General features: G+C 39.1%; 1 protein-coding gene and 1 pseudogene across 1 annotated transcript in view; one reads left to right on the top strand and one right to left on the bottom strand.

Annotated features, from left to right (window-relative positions):
* Ccdc6 (coiled-coil domain containing 6) overlaps positions 1-23,881 on the top strand; it is a 272,197-nt gene that overhangs the window by 70,244 nt on the left and 178,072 nt on the right. The window contains exons 4-7 of the mRNA XM_015504671.2: positions 10,701-10,804; positions 12,778-12,938; positions 17,482-17,638; positions 20,635-20,735. Coding sequence (XP_015360157.2) covers positions 10,701-10,804; positions 12,778-12,938; positions 17,482-17,638; positions 20,635-20,735 — 523 coding nt within the window. The remainder of the gene's footprint in view (positions 1-10,700; positions 10,805-12,777; positions 12,939-17,481; positions 17,639-20,634; positions 20,736-23,881) is intronic.
* Positions 1,271-8,583, bottom strand: LOC107158200 (annotated as a pseudogene).

The raw sequence follows: 23,881 nt of genomic DNA, 5'->3' as shown, positions 1-23,881 counted from the left end.
TGCATCATTCAGTCCTCTTGTAACATTCACATGCTGCTTGATTGTTTCTTCCCCTTCATTCCCTATTAAGGTAAAGGAGAACAGGGACACTGTTGACCTGTCTATCATATTCCTGGTGACTCATATCTAGTAAGTTCTCCAGAAATTGTAGCTGCTGTCATTAATAATGAAAGCCATCATCTATTTCCTATAGTGTGTTTGTCCTACTCATTTCCCAGGAAGATGCACCTGTATATATATTTTAGCCTCAGATGCCTCACAACTTTCTTCAGTCTGGTCACTCATCTCTTCAGTTTATGAATCTGTTGATGGTCGTATATCATTTGTGACCCAGCCCCTTTGGCTTTCATTTTTGGCCACTATCCAGTTGATGTGATCACATGACACATACGACACTTTTATTAAGTGCTGGTTTTGTGTTCCTAAGAAAGATGGCAAAAGATCCCTGGCCTCAAGGAGCCTGGTCCAGGGTTGGCACACTAATATTCTGTGGCTAGTGATGAAGCAGCACTGGACAAAGTACTGTGGTGGGGGAAGCAGCCCTCCGTCCGGTGCAGAAGATTAGAAGCTGCACTGACATTGATGCAGAAAAAAGGGCACATGCTGGCCAGGGAGGTCCAGGACAGCCTTGTTTCAAGGAAGCAGAGATGTGTGAGGAGAGAGAACTAGGAGGGGAGATAGGCAGAAAACATGGCTGCAAGTATCGCCTAAAAATACAGAGTTTGTGAACATATGAAGCCAAGTCTTTCCTCTTCATTAAGGAGCATGGAGAGAGCTGGGGTGCGAAAGTGGCTGTATGAGCTTGAGGGCATCAGCTTGTCTTTAGAGTGAGTCTGCAGGAGGCAGCCATGTAGCTGTCCCAGGGCCCATCCAGGCCATAATGCTAATGGTGCCCAGTGCTGTTACACTACACAGCATCAGGTGATTTAGAGTTGCCAATGAGACTCCAGGTTCCAGGGATAATGCAGAGTGACACCCACTCTTCCTAGTGCCTTTGCCATCTGTAACTGCAGTGAATCATAGGGGCTGGGATTTAGAATGATGAATGTGATCCTTGGGAAAAGATTTAATTTTTGTTCACTTTTTTTTAAAAAAAGTATTTTATGTTATATTAAAATCCACAAAATGAAAAAGAAATAACACATCTTGGGAGTCTTTCCACAAGTCTCAGTTACCAATAGCCATGGGGCCATTGCCTTTTTTTTTTTCTCTGCTCTGTCTGAGCTCATTTAAAGATCATTAGAGATGACTCTAGTTATTAAAATCAAACTCATTCTGCCAAATCCAAGACCCTGAATTTATTTAAATTGTAAGCCATGCTTTTACTGCCCTTCCACCAAAATACCTCCTGTTCAGCTTTAATTGGTGATTTGACTCTCTCAAATTCTAAAAATATTCATAACTGCTTCATCATCAGGGGCACCAGGAATTTCAGCTATCACACATTTTTCCAATGTTGGCATATTTTTAAACATTTCTTCCTTGGTTTCAACTTCCAAGTATTCATCTGCCTCTTTTGTATACCAACCATGTTCCTCAGTAGGACCACTTTAGTAGGACACTTGAGTATTTCAGTTAATGGATTTGAATCTGATGCCTTGGATGCATTCTTCTCTGTGGCATCACCCACAATGACCTTGCCATCCTGCTTGCTGGTATTCTCCAGCAGCAGTGTGGTGCTCAGCTTCTGCTAGTGCTTTCTAGACCCTGGCCTTCCCAATGCCATAGCTCTTCACGATCTTATGTGCTACTGTGCCACCCATGTTAGCAAAGAAGGAGTTGCCAGGCCTGATTGGAGACCTTGGTCTACCCCGTTCGTTCATCATACACTTGCGAAGGAGTAGCAGCTTTGGAAGACTGTGATCGAGGACTTGAGTCCTCTCCTTAAGGAAAATCCTGGGATAACTCTTTGTCTTCCTCTACAAGAGAAGTGGGTGAGCCGATGGCAGCTCCTCCTACACTTCCTTTCCTCCTACCTAGTAATCTTGATTCTCATCACAATCTGGGTCTGTTTGCCTTGAGAACTCACTGGCTTCCTGTCTCTACACCTCTTTTCTCTAAGTCTTCTGTTTCCCATGTCTTTCTAGTCCCACAGCTTCTTTTGATCTTCCCTTTGGCACTTCACTCCTTTCTCATAATCATTAGGAAACACAGGATCATATTCATCAGCTAAGGGAGTCACAACTTTGCAGAAAACCCACTGGTAACAGTGTCCTGCAGGCCAGCTGTTATGTGTGATGGTAACACAGTTTGCCAGTTGTCTGAGGAGCCTCTTTACTTTAGGCCGGTGACTGGGGAAAGGGCTATACTTTGTTTTGTCCTTTGCCTCTTTACTTGAGTGAGCTGCCTTCTTTATCTGAAGCTGAGACTGTGGAAGTTGGAAGCTTTGGGACCAGCCTTCTGTTTTTTGAGTTGCTGATCTCCACTCCCAGGTCATCATACACGGTTATCTTTTTAGCCTATTGCCAGTCTATCTGGTTGACTCTGTCCATGGGTCATGGCAGTAGCAGGTGGAGCTCAGCCACATTCTACAGAAACCTGCAGACAGCAGGAGCCCACAGCTTTGTGCATTTTTAAAAATTAATTTATTTATTTTAATTAGGTATCTATAACAGCAGAATGCATTTTGATCCATTGTACACAGTTACAGTATAACTTTACATTTCTCTGGTTGTGCATGATGTAGCAAGCATCACATCATATGTGCAGTCATACAAATACCTAGGATACTGATATCCATCTTATTCCACCATCTTTCCTGTCCCCCCTGTTTCTTCCCTAACTTCCCTCCCCTTTGCCCAGTTGCAGGGGAATATTTAGTGTAAGTTCTATCAGAAAGAAAAGTATTAGTTTCAAACTCTTAGAACAGCGACTCTTCAGGTGTTAAAAATGGTAATGATGGTGTTAAGGTACTAGGTGCCTTTCTGTCTTGTTGTCTAGAAGGTAACTGATTCAAAATGCAAACCTAACTGTCATGGCTGCAGTTGCCGTGAAGGTCTTATGCTGATTTTAGTAGATATGGAAACTAGTGAGTTTCACAGATAATTGTGTCATTGTGACTTATGCAGCAGTGAATCGAGTATCTTCAGGTTCACATTCAGGTTTTCATCCTTGCCTGATCTTTTTATTGTTGGGGAAACAAGGTATTTCTTGAAAATTCTGGAAGTGGGAAGAATCTGTTGTAATAGTGCTGGTTTCTGTGTACCATTTGAAAGCATTATAAATAACTCTGCTCCTTGAGAAAGTTTGATGACTATAGTAAAGACAAGAAAGAAATTATTTTTTAATCAAGGAAACCTCCATTTTGGATAAAAGTGCATCTCCTTCCACCCTCATCTCCTAACACCCTCTCTCTCACACACACATGGAGATGCACTGGCCTCCTGCCAGGTCTGCAAGACGTTTCCCTAAGGTTATTTTCTTGAATCTTGTTTTAGATAATGGACTGATGGAATAGTGTGCCTGTGACAGTTACACATATGACTTATTTCCCAAGGATTTCTCCATTGGGCTCCATATATTGCCCCAAACAAACAAACAAAAAAAAACCCAAACAGACACCAACAAAAAACCACCCCACACTCTCTTTCATACAGTCTCATACATCCAATACCTTGAAACCTGCTTTCCATCAATGTTGTTTGCTTGAAAATCCCCCCAGATTATGAACCCAGTATGTAAATTGGTGCATTAGCATGTCAAAGTGAGGAAATAAGTCCAGAAACCATATCAATCTGAATAATTAAGTGTGGGTCTACTTAAAAATTCATTTCTAATCAAGCCCAGTGTGTATATGACTCTAATCCTAGCAAACTTGATAAGCTGAGGCAGGAGGATCACAAGTTCAAGGCAGCCTCAGCAACTTAGCTAGACCATGTCTTGAAGTAAAAACCATGAAAAAGTACTGGGAATGTGGCTCAGTGATAAAGTGCCCCTTGGTTAAGTCTCCAGTACCTAAATAAATAAATATTCATCTCTCAGCATCACTGAACAGAAGCAAGATTTACTGAGATGGTCAATTATAAAATAGGATCATTTTTACATATACTAATAAAATATTTTTATGTCATGATGTTGTTAGTTTCAGAGAACAAATCTTATAATTTAAAGAATAAAATTCCACCCCCCTTTAAAAAAAATTTTTGGGTACTGGGGATTCAACCAGCTGAGTTTTACTCCTAAGCTACATCCCCAGACCTTTTTATTTATTTATTTTGTGACAGGGTCTCCATAAGTTTCTGAGTTTCACCTTAAACTTAGGATTCTTCTTCCTCAGCCTTTCAAATTGCTGTGATTACAGGTGTGTTCCATCATGCTTGGCTCCCAATCTTTGGAGGGAAAAAAAAAAGGATGTATGGTGTAATAATGGCTCATTTTGAGCTTCTAGAAAATTCTCTTTTCCAGGAAGTTGAAACTTCACTGCATTTATCTTTCTAAGAGCCACTTGGCTCCTTTGAGATATAATATGTATAATTTAATACTCTATTAATGAATTACTATTACTGGGTATACTACTACTTATATAAGGAAACAGATTTTTAAGATGTCTTTTAATTTTTTTCTATTAAAAATAGTAGCTGTTCATTAAAAAATTGGGCGGGGTAGGAAAAAGATAGGCAGATAAAATATCAACATTATTGCTTTTACACAAAGGACAACCATATATATTTTGCTTTCTGATTTTTTTGGCTTTATCATTATATTCTGATGTATATAGATAAATTTATTTTTGGTGGTGATTGTAACCTACACTTAAAAGTGACCATCATTCTTTCTTTTTCTTGCTTTTCACTAGCAGACTTCCTTGGCTCTTTCTGTCCTCAGCATTGTATGAGTCATGGGGATGTCCTAGAACATGTTTTGGATTCTGAAGACAGTTGCAGCTTGATTAATCAAATAAGTACCTTGAGGGTTTCTGTGATCTATGAACACCTGTCTTAAATCATCTGTAACACAAATTGGCTGCTTTTTTCTTTTCTTTTTTAAGAATATTTTCCAGAAGGCAAGGGTCAGATGTCTTCCAGCCTAGGAGGAGAGTTGCCAGGACTGAGAAAAATTCCACCAGTTACCTAAGCAAAAGCTGATGTAGACTGCGCTTAAGTTTCTTTTCCTATTGCTTTAATTTGTGAAAGGTTTGCTGTGGAGCAAGGACCACTGTTCATTGTTCTTAGCTATTTTTGTGTCAGTTGCATCTGATATATTTTATTTTTATAAAATATATTACATGTATTATATATGTTTTATAGAATAGTGGGGTCCATTTTTTATATATTCATAATGCATATATATATGTAACATAGTTCGCTCCATTCTAATTTCTAGTACTTCCTCTTTCACTCCCAGCATGGATATATTTTAATAGTCTCCTTAAAAGTCCTGTTAGTTACTGCTTTCCAATGTATATGTACACATTGGGTTAACTGAGGTGTATGGAAAAGTAAAATGGAATGAGGCAAGACCCTTTGTCATGTCTACTCTTGTAGCAGAAAAAAAAATGCTTATGTTTCTGATTCTGATTTAGTCATTTTCTGAATATTAAACTTTCATCTCCCCAGGTGATTCTAGTGTACCTCCCATTTAGCATTTTTAATAATTTAACATGAATTGTATTACATAATAAAGTGATAGGAGATTGGGCTGAGCTGTTAATGGCCTTCTGACAACTTGGAAGGTTTTGGGGGAATTGTTAATTCTCATCTCCCACTTGTTTTCATTTGCCTCTTTCTCATTAACAACAACAACAACAACAAAAATCTGTTCAACTAGGAGTCTGGTCAATGTAGGTCTTAGAGTATTGTGTTTATTTTTTATAAACATTAGGTATACTCCTTTTATCATTTTAAATGTTTTTTTTTTTAATCATATGCTGTAACGAACTGTATTATCTGTTCTGTTTGTGTGATGTCCTTTATTCCTTTTCTTCATTATGCCTACATAAGTAAATGTCTTGATTGTAATGGACTACTTTCCAAAATTTATTCCAGAATTGTGTATTAGCATGTCAAAGTGAGGAAGTAAGTTCAGAAACGATTATCAATCTGAATAATTAAATGTGGTTCTACTTAAAAATTCATTTCTAATCAAGCCCAGTGAGTGCATGACTCTAATCCTAGTAACCCTGTAAGCTGAGGTAGGAGGATCACAACTTCAAGATTAGCCTCAGCAACTTAGCAAGACCATGTCTCAAGGTAAAAACCATGAAAAAGTACTGGGAATGTGGCTCCGTGGTAAAGTGCCCCTTGGTTAAATCTCTAGTACCTAAATAAATAAATGAGTTAGATGTTGGAAGTTCCGACTATATTTTCCCATGGTAATGATGATAAAGTGGTGGTCAGACCAAATCCCTCAAAGTACATTGAACAATTGCACAGAAACCTTTCACATTCTGTGGCAGAGCACAATACTGAGGCTAGAGTTCTCATCAGGCTTTTGTCAAGCATCCTTTTCCCTATTCCCACCCCAGAGTCAGAGTTTTCTTTAGGAAAAACCAGTGAGGAAGAAGCTTGGTAACCTTGGGTGCCATCCCTTGGCTGCCCCTACCTTCCTGCTTCTCAGGGGTAATCAGCACCTGCCCGCTGAGATGATGTAGGGAGGACAGGCTATGAATTCAGCAGAGCCACATCCATTGAAGAACATTGTGAGGATAATTAGGAACATAACAAGAATGCTTGGCTGATGTTAACTAACCTGCAATGAGAAGTGGAGCTACTGAACTGGAGTAAAGAATTTGGCAGTCCTTTGAACTGACTTCATTACAAATTGGCCTTTTAAATGAATATTCCACAAGTCAGCCTTATCCACTGGTGTTGGGTACCTGCATAATAATCACAGTCAGGAAGGGAGCCATCAACCTGAGGATTAGATATTTGACTATGGATAAGCTGATGCTTAATATATGAATATCTAATTTAAAATAAAAAGCAAACAACAAGCTTGGAAAGATTATTCCAGATGGATAACAATATTAAAAGCATTGCATCACAGGGTAGATGTTTCCATCTCAGGGAAGAGTTTCTGACTTCTTGTCCTGAAGATTGTACAATGTCCAGGAAAATATAAGCTCTGAAAGTCTCCCACTCTGAATTGGCAGAATTGATGTGTATACTTGGCTGTAATTCTATACGATGTGGAATTAGGTGGGCAGGAGTTGTGCCTGATAAAGAACTTAAGGGGGAAGTTATTCAATATGATTGAATAGGGCTCAATATGATTTCCTTTCATTTCTCTGCCTCTAGTGCCAATGATAGATCCTCAGCATTGCTGACAAGTTGAGATTCTTAAAGCTGAGAAAACAAGGGTCCCCGATCTTTGTAAGGCTAAAGATAATACAGACTCCTACGGCAGTGTAGAGTATGAAATACCGGAGAATGGAAACTGCCACGGTGGGGCCTTCTGGGTTGTATACTTCATGGAAATAAATTTTAGAGCAAATTGGGATCAGCAGACCCAGATTTCACACCCAAGTAACCCTGATTGTCTGGGGTGGTTAGTAGACTGATAGCTGGGAACTTAACCAGTAGGTCCCAAGAAATGCCTAAGATTCACGTGTTTTTCCAGCTTGTATTTTTCCTTTTATCACCTGTTTTTGAGTATTCTTTCTTGAATTCCCTTAGCTGTCCTTATTTCTTCTCCATTAACTACCACCAAATCTGCTACTTCCAAGGACTGTTGACAAAAGAGATGGGCTTTTTGTTGGTGTGACCAAAATACCTAACAAGAACAACTTACAGCAGGAAAAGTTCATTTCATCTTATGGTTTCATAGGTCTCAGTCCACGGTCAGCTGATTCCATTGATCAGGGCCCACGCTGAGGCAGAACATCATGGTGAAAGGGCATGGCTGAGGAAAACTACTTGGCTCTGGTGGCTAAGAAGCGGAGAGAGAGAGTAAGGGAGGAGCCAGCAGGAACAAGATGTAATCCTCATGGGCACACGTTCAGTGTTCTACCCTCCTGCAGTAACCAGTAGTCCTTTCAAATTATTAATCCATCAAATATATCAATTCACTTGTTAGGTTAGAGCTCTCAAAATCCAGTCATTTACCTCTGAACATCCCTGCATTGTCTAACATGAGTTTTTTCGGGGGAACACTCCTATCCAAATCATAACAGCTTTCAGGCCACTGTGTAATTTACTGCAAATCCAATTTTTTCTCCTTGGAGGAATTTGAAGAGGACTGTGCTTACTGCTTGGGTGTGCCCAGCAATGTTGACTGCTGTTTTGACCACTCTCCAGTCCTACATTTGTATTACTTTGCCTCAGTCACGCCATCTTGCACGCTTATGGGTTCCTTATCTCTAAAATAAGAGGGTGGATTTAGGTGTTCTCTTTTGCTACTTCTGCTTATAGAGTCTGTGACTAAACTAGCTCAGCATGAACAACTGCCTCTTGAGATTGTGTAGAGAATATATGATGGGTAAACCAGAAAGGGAACTCAGAGTTCTCTTATGCCTGGTTTCTCATTTCATAGGTGAAGATGCTGAGGTTCAGGGTAGGTAAGTGGGATACTCATGGGTCGTGATTTGTAAGTGACTCATAAGTTTTACATGGATAAAGATACCTTTTTCGAGAGTTTGCTTTTCATGGTTACTGATTAGCATTTACATGACTACTTGAGAAATAATTGGGCTTACTTTTACACATTTCATTCTATAAAATGAGGCCTTCTTGAATTTCCTCTTATTCACAATTTACAGCGGGAAAAGTTTATTTTACCTCATGGTTTCATAGGTCTTCGTCCATGCTCCGCTGACTCAATTGATCAGGGCCCAAGCTGAGGCCTCTTGTAATGCTTGCTTTTCACTTTTAGTTTAACACAGGGCCATCAGAGGTTATGTAAATTCCTTGAAATTGTGTTTCTTTAAAGAAATGATTATAGATTGAACTGGGCCCAAAATTGATCAGCTCAGGGATTGACCAAGGTGAATGGGAGTTCTGTTGAGGTATCCAAGGGTTCCTCCTCTTTGCTGGAGGTGGGATCTGTTCAGTATCTGGGGGATGTTTGCATGTTAGCTGGCTCCCACGTTGATGGTGCATTTTTTTTTTTTTTAAACTTATGCTTGACTGTCTGCCTCTTCTCCACTTCTTGCCCTTGAACTATTTTCCAAAGTCACATTCCACCATGCAAACAATATTTTGAAGCTCTGATTTCAATCTATGTGATCTGGGCTCATTCCCTTGTTCAAGAACCTTCCAGTATCTGTTGATGGTCTGTAAATGGCCAGATGTTCTAGACACCGAGAGTACATCAGTTAACAAAGCAGCCAAGTGTGGAGGCTTCGTGGAGCTTGTGTTCTAGAACAGTGGGACAGAAGTAGAATAGCTAATCAGAGACAGCAATTATCACTGCCAACAACCATTGAGCACTTTCTATGTGCTAATCAGTAATGATTTGCAGGAGTTAACTTACTTAGAGGCTCACAATAACTTAATGAGCTAGACATTATTTTTTATCCTCTATTTTGTAAATGAGGAAATTGTGTATAGTGATTTTCCTAGAGTCTTTCTAACTAGTAGTTGATGGAAGTGGAATTTGTGAATTTGAAACCAGACGTTGTACTCAGGATCTATGATCATAACCACCTCAATCTGTAGTGTTTTTGAGAGAGAGAAATGTCACTACAGGAGTCCTTTGTGATGCCTTGGTTGCTGCTAAAGTTATAGAAAATAAGTTATTCAAATGGTTGGTCATTTCTACAACTATTTTACTAGTTCTTTTTCTTCTGATCTCTTTCACATATATATCCTTATTTCGTTTACTGTCTTGGTCTGCACTTAAATGAACTTACATGAGGGTAGAAATTTCTGAAGCCTTGGTTCATTGCTGTATCCCTTTTATCCAGTATCTGGCATTATTCTCAGTAATTATTGTATATTGTTCAATATTGACTAATAAATGAATTTTTCCCATGTTTACAGTATCTCATGAAATGAAATAGTTTGGGATTCCCTCCCCAAATACACACTCTCCCCCAAATCAAATTCTCCTTCTTCCCCCCAAATCTCAGAGTAACCAGTCTAGTGAAGTTGATGTTATCTTTTTCATGCTATTTTTTTTGTCTTAGTATATATTCCTCTACATCAGCCAGTATGTAGAACTATTTCCAACCCTATTAGAGTTATTTATATAAATGGTAATTTAGCCTTCATGATTTAACATTGAACTATGTGTAGGACCAAGGAACAAGTCCAGATAGGTCCTATACTCCTAGTAAACAGAATGCCCCAAACTCACCTAGAGAAGAATTTCCAAGATCCTTGATTAATTAAATTTCTTGCTTCAGTATTTAATATGCCAGATGGCAATTAAGCATTCATATCAAAGAGTGAGTCTGTGTTGGTTTTCTCGAGTAAGGTTTAAGAATTAGATGCACTTGCAGAGTGTGGTATTGCAGGCCTATAATCCCAGCAACTTAGGAGGCAGAGGTAGGAGGACCCTCACATTCAAAGCCAGCCTCAGCAACATAGCAGCTTTATGAGAACCTCTTTCAAAAGTAATAAAATGCCTGGGGATGAGCTAAAGCACTTCTGGGTTTAATCCCCATTACATAAAAAAGAGAGAAAGAGCGAGCTAGATAGCATTTAATATATCTGTGCTAGAAGATTGGTCATGTATTTACACTGTTCTCCAAGCAAGGTGTTCCTAATGCTCAGAGTTTCAGTAGCCTGCCGTTTTGGGTAAAACTTTTTTCCTTCCTTTAGTTGAGACGGGAGAAGATTGACCTTGAAAATACATTGGAACAAGAACAAGAAGCACTAGTTAATCGTCTCTGGAAAAGGATGGATAAACTTGAAGCTGAAAAGCGGTTTGTTTAGTCTTGCTCTTCAGTGTGGGGTGTGGGTGTGGTTGTGTGACTGAAGGTGAACAACGGGACATTTGATTTCTTTGGGTGACACACATCATTATAATTTGCCAAAGGAAAAAGTAAGTCAAGTCTTCTGAAGCCTTCCTGTATTGGTCGCCTCTGTGCACTTTGTCCTCTTCCTCAGTAGAATTTCTGTTCATTTGGTGTCATGAGGCAACAACAAAATTCTTCATGGTGCTATTGTTCACCTTTGAATTGTTTTCAAGGTAGTTGTAATTGCAACTTTTCTCCTTGTTGAACTGCTTACTGCGGCTGCTCTCCAAAGTACTTAGGATATACTGTGTGCTATCAATTATGATGCATCTCTAGAATTTTCTTAATTAGGAAGGCTGAGACTTTAATAGAAGAATTACTATCTGTTTTAAAACCTACTGTAAAGAAATGCCTATGCACGCTTAAGGTGAAGCATCTTTGTTAAATGTACGTAGGGGTATGAACTATCACTCAACAACCAATGTTTATTCAACCCCTTTGTGCAAGATGCCAATAGGCTTTCAGTTTTAATCACTGTACTTTGGGAGTAGTTGAGACAGGGCTTAAGAATAGCAGGAAGGTTCTGTCTGTGGGATGTGCATATAAGTATAAAAAATGAGTGTCTTGAAAGTATTAAATCACTTCACCGTAATCTTTTGTTTGCCACCCAAATTCCTTCTGTCATAAATATTGTTTGGATGCGCTTTCATAAGTTGTTTTGAATCACCTCTAGATTAACAAGTACAGACATACCACACAGCTTTAAGAAAAATGGAAATTATACATCTGTAAGGAATATTCATGTAAAATTGAATAAATTTTGTTATAGCAATACTAATAAATTAATTACACGAAGTATATTTTATGTAGTAAGTATAGGGACCATTACACTATTTGACATTATAGTTTTCTATAGAAAGAGTACACCTAGAGTTAATTCATAGTTTGTACTTGGGCAAACATAGGTAAAAAGTTAAAACCCAGAGACACCAGCAGCTTATGGAAAGGGATTAAAGATGTTACCATTCAGGCTTTGTAGAATGCACCTGGAGACTTTTAATATATAAATATGAAGTTATTGAGTTGAAAAGTATGAAATGTTCATTTTTTTTTTTTTTTTTTTTTTTACCTCAAAAGCTATCAGGATTTAGGGTTTCAACCTAATGATAATTGTTGTAACAGTGGAAGCACCAGGTATTAACTAAATTTTGTTTTTAACTTTTTGCCTTATTTTGGCCAGAAGAAAAGAGCCTCAGTTCACCTTGCCATGCCCTTGGCATCAGTTTTGCAGAAACAAATTTTATCAGTTGTTTCTTGTTGGGGCATTATGGGGCATGCCTGTAATGCCAGTGACTCTGAACACTGATGCAGGAGGAATGGTAGTTCCTGGCCAGCCTCAACAACTTCACCAGTCCCCGTCTCAAAAAGGACTGCTGATGTAGCTCAGTGCTAATGTGTTCCTGGGTCCAATTCCCAGTTCATTTAAAAAAAAAAAAAAAAAAATGAGTGTGTTTATGTGACTTCATCCTCATACTCCATGGAGATTCATAAGTTTGACCAAAAGCATTAGGAATGGAATTCCTTTATTATCTCTGTGCACTAAAACCAACACGTTAAATAGTCAACAGATAATTCTGAGTGCCCACTGTATTCCAGGCATAATAATCAGAGCCAAATGTTAGAGACTTTGCAGTAAGGCTGAATTACCAGTCGTCATTCAAAAGAAAAATAGGAGGTAAGATCTTTTAGCCCTGCCCTCTGACCAAAAGTACCAAGTTAGGATGACCAAACAAATTAAAAATGGGCAGGAGAGTTAAGCAATCCTGGGAATTCTGGCAATTGCAGGAGCTTGATTTTAAAACAAAATTTCCAGCTAGCATGTTGTTTTGTCCTTTGATGGCAAATGGTTTTCATTGTTGAAATTTTTCTTTTCAATGAAGAATCCTGCAAGAGAAATTGGACCAGCCTGTCTCTGCTCCACCATCACCTAGAGATATCTCCATGGAGATTGATTCTCCAGAAAACATGATGCGTCACATCAGATTTTTAAAGAACGAAGTGGAAAGGCTGAAGAAGCAACTGAGAGCTGCTCAGTTACAGCGTATGTAGCCTCCTGTTTCACTGAGGTTTTTTTTTTTTAAATCTCTTGACTTAATATATTTACCAAATACATGGTATTACTCAATTTACTGGTCATTTTGTATTAATTAAATTCATATTGTATTTATTGCTGAAAGATGTTTTCATAAATGTATCTGTCATCCTGGAATGTATTTTTTTAAGTCTTACAGTAGAGGAGAGCAAACAGTTTAGAATACTTCCAGAAGATAAACCAAATAATATCAGAAGTGTCCAGAATTGCAGGTGGTATTTTTTAATCTTTTTCTCCCATGTTTATCTCTCAGTTTGTGCTAACCAAACCTGTGTAGGAGTCTTCAATACACTTATGGAGGCACTTACGTAGCCAGAGAATAGAGGGTTTACATTCCTATTAAATTTAGTCTTATCTGACATTTGTTCATGGTATTTGAGGAATAAATGCATTTGATATTTATTTATACTTAATATTTTGGAAAAGGCCAAGATGTTGCATTGGAAATCAAAGGAACTAGATTTCTGAATACTTAGTTGTGTGTATAAAATTCTTTCATACAAATGAATATACTTTTTTGTACCTTTGTGTTTTCTTTTTATGTCTTGCAAGTTTTTTATTTCCCCCCCTCCCCCAGCTAATACTTACAGAGCTGCCTTAGGTCCTTTGATCATACCATAATTTAAGTAGCTCCATCCCAAAGGACTCTTTTTAAGGCCACAACTACAGAGAACATTTTGGCATACATGTTTGATACCTGTGCAAGAATACCTTCAGTGTAGATCCCAGGTGCTTGTGCAGGGTCATACAGAATGTGATTGGAGATTTCAATGGCTCTTTGTTTCTTCTTGAGGTTCATTTTAAGCTCTAGTCCAGTTCTAGTCCAAACTCCTACACAGGTTTGGTTAGCATGTGGGATGGTACATCAAGAGCACTCAGCCTCTTTATGAAGTACAGTATATAAGTTTCCTATTTCTGATGGAACAAATCACCCCAACATAGTAGTCAAAACAACATGTATTACCTAATAACTCTGGAGGCCAGGAGTCTGATGTGGGTCTCACTGGGCTAATAATCAGAGTGTTAGCAGGCTGTGTTCCTGTGGGGAGGCTCTAGAGACTGAGGGGATCCTTGGTCTTGCCTTTTCCAACCTGTAGAGGCTGCTGCCTTTCTGGGCTCCAGGCTTTGGTGGAATTTTTTGGAGCTCAAACTCAGGGGAGCTTTACCACCAAACTACTTCCCCAGCTCTCTTGATTAATTAATTAAAAAAAATTTTTGAGACAGGATGTTTCTAAGTTGCCCAGGCTGGCCTCAAACCTGCAATCCTCCTGTCTTGACCTCCTGAGCAAGTGGAATTACAGGTGAACACCCCCACACCTGGCCCTTGCCTCCCTTTATCAAGGTTCTTATGGTCATGTTGGGCCTACCCTGATGATCTGGGATAATCTCTCCATGTCAAAATCCTTAATCACATTTGCAGTGCTCCTTTTGTCATGAAAAATAGTAGCATTTATAGGTGTTAGGGTTCAGCATGTGGACACAGACCATCATTCTAACACCACAGAGGTTCTGGACTTACACCAGGGTAGAGCGTGTGGACCACTCAAAAAAAAAAAAAAATTTTTTTTTTTTTTAATGTTAAACACAAGTAATTCTGATGTGTATCCCAGGTGTCTATATACTAATTATTATACACCATGAAAACATGTGAGGTTAATCAAAAATTTCTCAGCTATTATTTGTCTGTTTTTGAGTTTTTCTGCGTTGGGTAGACAAATACCTTTGAGCACCTTTCTGAGCTCTTTTCAGTGCTGTCAGTTTGCCATTTTCTTGTTCTTTTATACTTGCCTTGTTTTGCTCCAAGGAAACTTCTTGGGGAAAAATGTTGAGGAAGGATTTCTCATTTTTACTTTTTTCTCCCTGCTACACAATTTGGTCTCTGAAAAGACTGTAGATACCAACGCAGGTATTCATAAGTGCTATTCTGAGCTTATAAGGACAAAAACAGCTGAACCAAAGCAGCAGCAAGTGGCTTTTAACTGTCTGCAGTTGGTTCTTTTGGGCTTGGAGGATGAGCCATGGCTTTTCCTCACCGTCTGCCTCATCCCTCTTAGATTTGCTGACTTGTACTTCCTATGGGTGCAGATGTGGCATTGGCTCCCACCTGGAAGTCCCACTGCATGTGAACCTGATCCTCTTTCTCAATAGTTCTTTGCTCTAATTGAGCATTAGAATCTGCTGGGAGCTTTACTATAACAGTGGCTGGGCCTCTCATGCTCAGGGATTCTGATTTAATTGGCTCAGATGGGGTCTGGGCATTGGTATTTCCTACCCATCAAATTAGAAGGGAATGCAAAATGTATGGACCAGGTTAGGATCCTTTGTGGGCCTCCTCTTTCAAGTTTGTCTGGAAGTCGCCCTCAGTTGATGGTATTTTTGACTAAATTTTGGGAGGTAGCCAAAGATGGAGGAAATACAAACTGTGGCCCTTGAATACTAGGGAGTGAAGGAAGGTGGGTGACTCTGTAGGGCAAGTAAGCCCAGTAGAGATGGTGCCACCCTCTATGCCTGGGTCCTTGACATCCACCTGGGTTCTTGTCTGTGCCTCTGGCATCTGAGTGAATTGTGGAATTGCCAGGTACTCTTCTAATCCTCCCACTGAGACCCTGTCTCCAAAAAGAATGAATGAATGAATAAGCAAGCAAGCAAGCCTGGGGATGTAGGACCCTACCTCACTTAAGAAATATTCTTGTAGATTTTTGTTTCAGTATTGCCCTGCTAATGCCCCAGGTGCTAAATAATTGACATTTTTGTTTGAAAGACATGCTTCCTCTTAAATAACTGTTCTGAGAACCTAATGAGTCTTCAATTCTAGGAGGCTTTTCTGTTTATGTTAGAGAAAGGCAACTAGTTGTGATGGTCACCCTTGTGTCTTAGGAACAGTAAGCCAGCCCAGGGGCCCATCTTGTGCTTCCAGTAGAGCTAAGTGAAAAATTCTGCACACTTTCGTATTTGGGAAGAAAGAAACTGTTCATATTAAAAGTGCACTTTGTAAGTGTTTTCCCAGCATGCCTTCAATTAAAGAGATTTTTGAGTCTAGATTAGACGGCAGGGTTTCTAGCTAGATTGAAAACAATTGGGGGATTTAGTGTTTAGTCTACATAATAGTGTTTAATAATTTTTAAAAAAATTCTAAAATAAGAATGTTGAACTTTTTAACGTTCTGTACTGTTGTGTTCTTGGAAATCATTAAACAGTTACCATCATAAGTTATTTGCTGAAACTGCTAGACCTTCAGAGTTGCTGAAACAAATTTCATGGCCACTGGGAATCCAGGTAGGGTCAGATGTAGGAGAGCATCACACCGCATTCAGTTCCTCCCATGTTCTTTAATTTGGACTTGGCCAATAATACAGAGTAGTAACCACTAATAGAAAGCTCTCAGAGACATTCACATAATCCCTGAATTTGCAACTGTTTTTCAAAGGAGAGAAACATGGAGATTTTTATTTTTCTTGAGTCCATTGACTAAGAAGAAACAAAGAAAGCAAGATAATTGGTAGATAACTGAGTTTTGTACTAAAATTTTTCTGTTTACTTGGTTACAGCAGATTCTATCTCAGGTTAACCAGAAAGTAGAGGAGAGAGCTTTGCATTTTATTGAGAAAGTGATATGATCCTATGAACAGTAACCTCAGAAAGACAAGGGAACTTAGCAGAAGGAGATTCAGGGACCTCATAGTGATGTAATTTCCCATTTCATATCCTGGGGAAGAGGATCTGCCTGGGTCATCCTGGGTCCTGTGTATAGCTTGGAGGCTGGGTGTACTGGGTGTACATCATAAGCAGGACACCAGCCCTAAAGGTGCTGGCAGTATCCAGACCTCTACCTGCCATCTGACTCATACTGAACGTCTGTCACAGCAACAGTATCACACACTACATATGAGGCATATTTCAACTATGCGTCTCAAACTTTCTTGTTTACTGTTAATTTCTGTTTTTTATCAAGAGAATGTTAACTGTTATTGAGCGTTACTAGCACAGTGCTTCTTTGCACACCTCCTTTTCCAGGGACAATACTTGTGCTAACAAGTGTGACAGGCCCCAGAGGTGATCTGCAGTGTCTGGAGGAAGCAGCCAAAGTGGTACCTGGAGGGCATCCTGTGGCAGAATCCATTTCCCTAACTGGACTCCCCTGTCTTCCAGATCCAGCAATAGAGAAGCCATTACCTCCAGACTCAGTTACAATTCTATTTCCTCTTCTGCTTAAAGCTCCTTAGAATGCAAAGGAATGGAAATGAAGATGCCTACCTCCCAGCACTGCCTTTTGTATTTTTTTCTAAATGTAAATCAGTGATAAATTTTGATGCTTGCAATAAACTTCAAATTCAGATCTCTTCTGTATGCATGAGAGAGAGAAAGACTGTCTCAGAGTAATTGCCCTCTCTGTAGTGTAGGAGCTGACCTGGATTCTCCTTTTTTTTTTTTTTTTAAGATTTGGCTACTAATTGTGTGAAATGTGGTTTAATTGAGAACTCTGGCTTTGCAGATTCAGAGAAAATGGCCCAGTATCTGGAGGAGGAACGTCACATGAGGGAAGAGAACTTGCGGCTGCAGAGGAAGCTGCAGAGGGAAATGGAGAGAAGAGAAGCCCTCTGTCGACAGCTCTCCGAGAGCGAGTCCAGCTTAGAAATGGATGATGAAAGGTGTGGGTTTGTCCTGCGTCATCAGATTTAAAACAAACAAACAAAACCAAAAGAGGTCTGAAGAAAGGACTTGTCTTTGTATCCTATTAGATATGGTGATGTTAGATGGCTTAAATGCACATCTAATTAACATCGAGGGGGTAACAGTGAGGACGAATGCCACCCCATTAAAATAGATGTGCAGAATGGATGAATGCAGGAGGTTGGACACTTTCCTTAAACAGAAAATAAAGAAAAAAATTCCATTTAAAGATATTTGGTGGGGGAAGAAATGGAAGCTGAGTTTGCCTTTATTGTTGACTGTGTTAAAGCTGTATAAAGCTTAAGCACAGCTAAATTCCCATAGAAGGATAAGCAAGCTGTAGTGTAGCCCAAGGAAACAAATGTTTACCGTAGGTTGAAGGAGAGACAGATGCACATGGCTATTTCAAAGACTTGCCATAGCACAGTGGATAACTTCTGAGCCTTTTTGATGGTACTTTTAAAAATAAAACTAAAGTTTTTTGTTTTTTGTTTTTTTCATCTGCAGGGGGCTATTCATTGAACCTCCTCACTGTCTTACTAGGAATGGGCTAAACTGAGGGAGTCATCCATTGGTTAATTAGAGGAAATGGTCTGAGCTTTTGTCTCCCATCTAGATCTCTCTTTTCTACCTCCTCCTCTGAACTTCAGAGGAAAGTGGTTGTGAAGATAAGCAATAGATCTAAATTGAAATACAAAACAAGAACCCTATAGGTAGGAGATTAGCTTTTCTCTGAACCAGATCATTTCTGTGAGGAAATTTTGTGCAAGGAAATTCCCTGGATCAGGGTTCTGTGAGCTAGGATCACATCTCAGTGTGAGAGGTGAGACCGAGCCTCTTTGGTGGCCCCTCCAACTCGACTGAGCAGTCAGTGTATGATTATCTGGTGTCTGAGGAGTAGCAGTAATGATGACAAAGTTGGTGAGTTCAAAGCCAGCCTCAGCAAAAGTGAGGCATTAAGCCACATGTATGGACCCTAAGCCACATGAGCACCAAGCCATAGATCCAGGGGGCTGCCAAAGCTTTTGATCTATTTCCTGTGGACAATTTCGAGAAAAATGTAAGATTTTCTGTGATGGGAGTCTATAAATGAGAAAAAAGACATTTATAAAAAGAGGATAGTAGGTTATCCCATTTAAAATATTTTTTTCTCATTTGAAAAGAATAAACATTTCTGAAAAGTTTATATTACAAAAACTGTCATCTTTAATTCTAAATTTTACTGATACATTTCTGGCATTTCCCCATTTTCTTTTTCCCTAAAAATCCTCTGGAATCCTGAGGATCTTTTGACTAATAATGTTATCTAGAATACCAAACATCTTATTAACTACTTTATTAACTACCTTGATTCTCAGACCACGTTACCCTACACAGCATCCTGTACCCAATTTTGGATAAGACATACTCTAGGGACAGTTTCTTCTGAGTGTGGTGACAATACTGAAGTTACTTCCAACTTCCAGATGAATATTTTTTCCCAGAACAGATATTTGCTCCAGAAAGTCTGCTTTACCTTTTGTAGGTCAAGTTGCCCCAGCCATAGTACAGCTGCCCAATAAGTACTTCTGTGCATTCTAGAAATGATGATCTCACATTTGGGAGAAAGAAAATCATGACACTTCAGACCACAAGAGGTGTGGTGACTGCCTACCTGGATGTAGAATACAAAGAGAGGTCCTTCCCAGTGTCACTATGGTGAGCTGCTCTAAAGAGGAAGAATAAATGGTGGCTATGTAATTAAAATACTTGTGAAATCAAGGAGCCTGATTTTGTTCAAGTCCCATAAACATGCTTAGAAGTGGCCACCTCAGTTTCTTCTGTGAACTGGCTGAATATCAAGGTTGAGATCTTCCTTGGGTTAAGAGTGCACACACACATGACTACAAGCCCATGAAGTTTATCAAAAAGTTTCTCAAGCAGAAATTTTCCCTCTTCAGCACTTTGTGATTTCACTTTCACATAGTGAAAGTTGATATTCTTCACCATCACATTTCAGCATTCTCATGTCTGATGTGACTTTAAAATCTAGGAAGTCACACTCAGCAAAGAGTGGCTTTGCATGACCAGTTGAAGGTGCTTGGTACTCATGTCCTCTGATCTATTTTAATGTGTAGCCATGTTTTAAACATGGCTTGCCTCGTAAAGAGGCGATATTCAGTTCTTTGGCATATGTATCTTTAAACTTTAATTTGATGACATAAACTTTGGACCTTCCTTGGTTTTGAGTTTCAAATTGCAATTCAGACATAGCCATTAAGCTGGGCACAGTGGCATATGCCTGTAATTCCAGTGACTAAGGAGGCTGAGGCAGGAGGTTTGCAAGTTTTGAAGCCAGCCTCAGCAACTTAGCAAGATCCTGTTTCAATATAAAAAGAGCTGGAGATGTGACATGTAGCTCAGCAGTAAAGGGCCTCTGGGAGCCAGGCACATGGTGCACGCCTATAATCCCAATGGCTCGGGAGGCTGAGACGGGAGGATTGCAAGTTCAGAGCCCGCCTCAGCAAAAGTGAGGCATTAAACAACTCAGTGAGACCCTGTCTCTAAATAAAATACAAAAAATAGGGGTGGGGATGTGGCTTAGTGGTTGAGTGCCCCTGAGTACAATCTCCGGTACTGAAAAAAAGGGAAAAAATGTCACACACCCAACCATTAAAACATGGATGGATTTTTATTTCTTGGGACAGAAGAGGGGAATTTCTGCATAGCCCTTGTGTATCATGTGACTCTGTAACCAGGCCTCCATCTTAAGAAGTCATCCTGAATTCCCTTCCCTTTGCCCCTGTAGAGAGAGGTTTGCCAACAGTGGAGCAGTGTGACTTGGGAGTCCATGTTATAAATGTCTCCTAGCTACATTATTACTCTGAACATTCCAGATTTTGACTTCAGTGTGATCTCCAAACACTTTCTCATAGAGGCTCTCTTAAGAGTGATTTAAATGCAGTTCTAATCATTTCCTCTTCTCTCTTCTTAGGTATTTTAATGAGATGTCTGCACAAGGATTAAGACCTCGCACTGTGTCCAGCCCAATCCCTTACACACCTTCTCCAAGTTCAAGTAGGCCTATATCACCCGGTGAGTATATGTCTTCACTATCTCATTGAATGATTTCTGGTTTAATAGACAACCCTGATTATATTCTCTTCTAGCATATAAAAATCGAGTAAACAGAGATAACAGATAACAGTCATGTGTTGTTCGAAAATATCAAAAACATGCTACTATCAAGACTGATCTTAACTTGAAAATTTTAAGCACAAAAGCTGTAGTGACAGCTGGTATTTTTCTTCAATTTTTTTCAACCTTAGAGGAATTGGACTCTGAAATACCTTTTAAAATGAAGACTGTTAAGAAGAAGAAGACTGTCTTTGACTGTGATGTTAAATCTCAGTGGATGGACAGAATTACTGGGTAGATTTCCAAGATGCCTTATAATATATCTTCTGTGGGTTCCTTTACTACGTTCCAAATACATTATCTCATTTTTATTCTCAGTATAATAAATAATGTAAGAATTATTTTTCCTGTGTTACACTTGGGGAAGCAGCCATTAGGAGGATCTCCACCTACAGGTCACAGATCCAGTAAGACAGAAGGCAGGGCACAGCTGTTTCCACAGCCTGTGTTCTGCTTAGCAGGAGCTGCCTCCTGATGTTTCTCAAGATTCGTGAGTGGGACTGGGCCCCAGTAGGCTGGCCATAGGAGAAGCAGTGGACTTGGGTCTGGCAGGTTGCTTCTGGCTTTGTTCTTATTTCTTGGGACAGAAGAGGGAGTCTTTCCTCCAAGGCAGGCTTGTTTCATCTGAACCTGAACGCACCCTCCCCGGGGCGTCTGGCTCAGAACCAGCACTGTGTGGGGCTTTTGGGCCAGGAGGACAAGTGAATCCAGCAAGAGAGGAAGAGGAAGCAGAGGAGGGGGAGGAAAGACAGGTGTCAGCTAAGGAATTGCAGCTTGTGGCTGAAATGATGAGACCGTTGTTCTTGTGGTTGTTGATAAGCATGTTTTAAACAGAACTGGAAGAAAGAGTATATGGAGTCCGGGAGGGGGATGGAGGAGGAGTTTCACAGTGAAATCCAGTGAGGTGACTGCTTTCAAGTGGAGCAGTGTAAAGGTTTTGTACAGTCAAACACCTTTCATGTAGGGCAACAGCGTTTCATGTGTTCTGTTACGATAATTAAAGTGAAGGACCCCTCTTCTTAAGGATGATGGGATGGGAAATGGTGCTGTAATTCCATTGGCCATCAATAAGAACATGAGAAAGAAATGGCTTGGTTTTGTGATTTTGGGGATCCAGCCCAGCACTGGGCTGCTGTGACTTTTTCTTAAGTGGAGAAAATCAAAAGATGAAATGTGTAACACATCAAGTGGCAGCTTGTGTATATTTGGAGCTAGCATGTTGTCACTGACCAAAAGGACTTTAACTTATGGATAATGGCATGGTCATTGTCCCTTGTTCTTGCCAAGAGGATGTTCCTGAATCTATTTCTCCTTCTCTCCAGTGGCCTTAAGTCTCCCTCCAAAGGTTTCTTCTCTTCCTGTTTGCTTCTCTGTTTTCCCAAAATAGCTCTTTTTGGTTGCATTACCATGAAAAGGTCTTTTTTTTAACCTACTGATTTATTGATGTTTTTACATGAATCAGGAAGGCATGAATCAGGGAGAGGCAAAATGGAGGGCTACTTTGTAGTTGATGGTGATGCTGATTCTTAGTATGATTTAATATCCTGTTAGAGTTATTTAAACCTGAAGAAATTTTTGGAAGTATGTAATTTTCAGTTGATTAAAAAAAATGTTGCAGTCACTGAAAAAAGTAAAATCCAAATGTCATATCTTTGTTCAGAATATTACTTATATTATAACACATATTCTTTAGGAAAATTTATCCTATCCGCATAATTTTGACTTTGTCTGCTCCTGTCCCAGCGGTGTGACCTACATCAAGTGTGGGGCTAGCTTATATAGATTAGCTGTTTGGTTTTCCCTTAAACTATGTAATAAATGACATCTAGGTTTGTTTTTCAGATAGCCTAAATGAGAAAGTTTTTATCCTATTTTAAGTTATAACCTCAAAGTAGGCTTTATCTCCTATTTGGTAGTAAGATTACTTCATTTTCATGTGACAATGTTGCAATGCTATATATAGTAGATCAGCAAAATATGAATATTACAATCTTATTTCCATTTTATTTTTTTTCTTAGAGCATTATGATTTTACATAGTATTTGGGTTCATTTTTGACAAAATAATATATGCAAGGAATTTTGTTTCAGTCTCCATTTTCCTTCTTCCCTTTTCTCCTCCTCTCCCAGTATCTCTCTTTTCCTCTATTGATCTTCCTTTTCCTCCTTTATATAGTTATTTTTGATTGGTATTTTCTATATATACATAGAGGTGAAATTTTTTAGATATATTTATATGTGTATATAATATGATATTTTTTAAATTCCATATTTCTATTCCTTTCCCTTGTTTCTTTCCTCCCTCTCTTTTTCCTCTTCCTGCTCCACTGGTATTCCCTATGTCTTTATGATATCCTATGCCCTCCCTTGCCACTTCTTTTCTCTTATTTTGCTCTAGTTTTCCCATAAGACAAGACATTCAGCTTTTGATTTTCTGAGTCTGTCTTATTTCACTTAGCATAATTTTCTCCCTTTCCATCCATTTATCAGCAAAAGCTATTATTTCAGTCTTCTTTATGGCTGAGTAACACTCGTTCTGTATATATGCCACACTTTTTGGTTGCTTTCATGGGCATTTGTGTTGACTTCACAATTTGTCTATTGTAAATTGAACTAATATGAATATTGAAGTGGCTGTATCACTATAGTATGCTGATTTTATTTCTTTTGGATAAATACTGAGGAGTAAGATAGCAGGGTCATATGGTAGTTCTATTCCTAGTTTTTTGAGGAATCTCATGCTGCTTTCCATAGTGATTGTACTAATTTGCAGTCCTACCACAATGTATGAATGTACCTTTTCCCCCATATCCTTGCCAGCATTTATTCTTGTGTTCCTGATAATTGCCATTCTGACTGGAGATGAAATCTTAGTGTGGTTTTGATTTGCATGTCCTATATTGCTAGAGATGTTGAACATTTTTTTTTTTCATATCTTTGTTGGCCATTTGTATTTCCTTTTTTTGAGAAATTTCTATTTCTTTTTTCTAATTTCTCTTAATTTCACCATTTCCCATTTGTAATCTATTTTTTTGGGGGGGGGGG

This window comes from Marmota marmota, unplaced genomic scaffold, assembly GCF_001458135.2.
Source record: "Marmota marmota marmota unplaced genomic scaffold, marMar, whole genome shotgun sequence".
NCBI lineage: Eukaryota > Metazoa > Chordata > Mammalia > Rodentia > Sciuridae > Marmota > Marmota marmota.
Note: the sequence above shows the minus strand (reverse complement) of the source record. Positions and strands in the feature narration are given on the sequence as shown.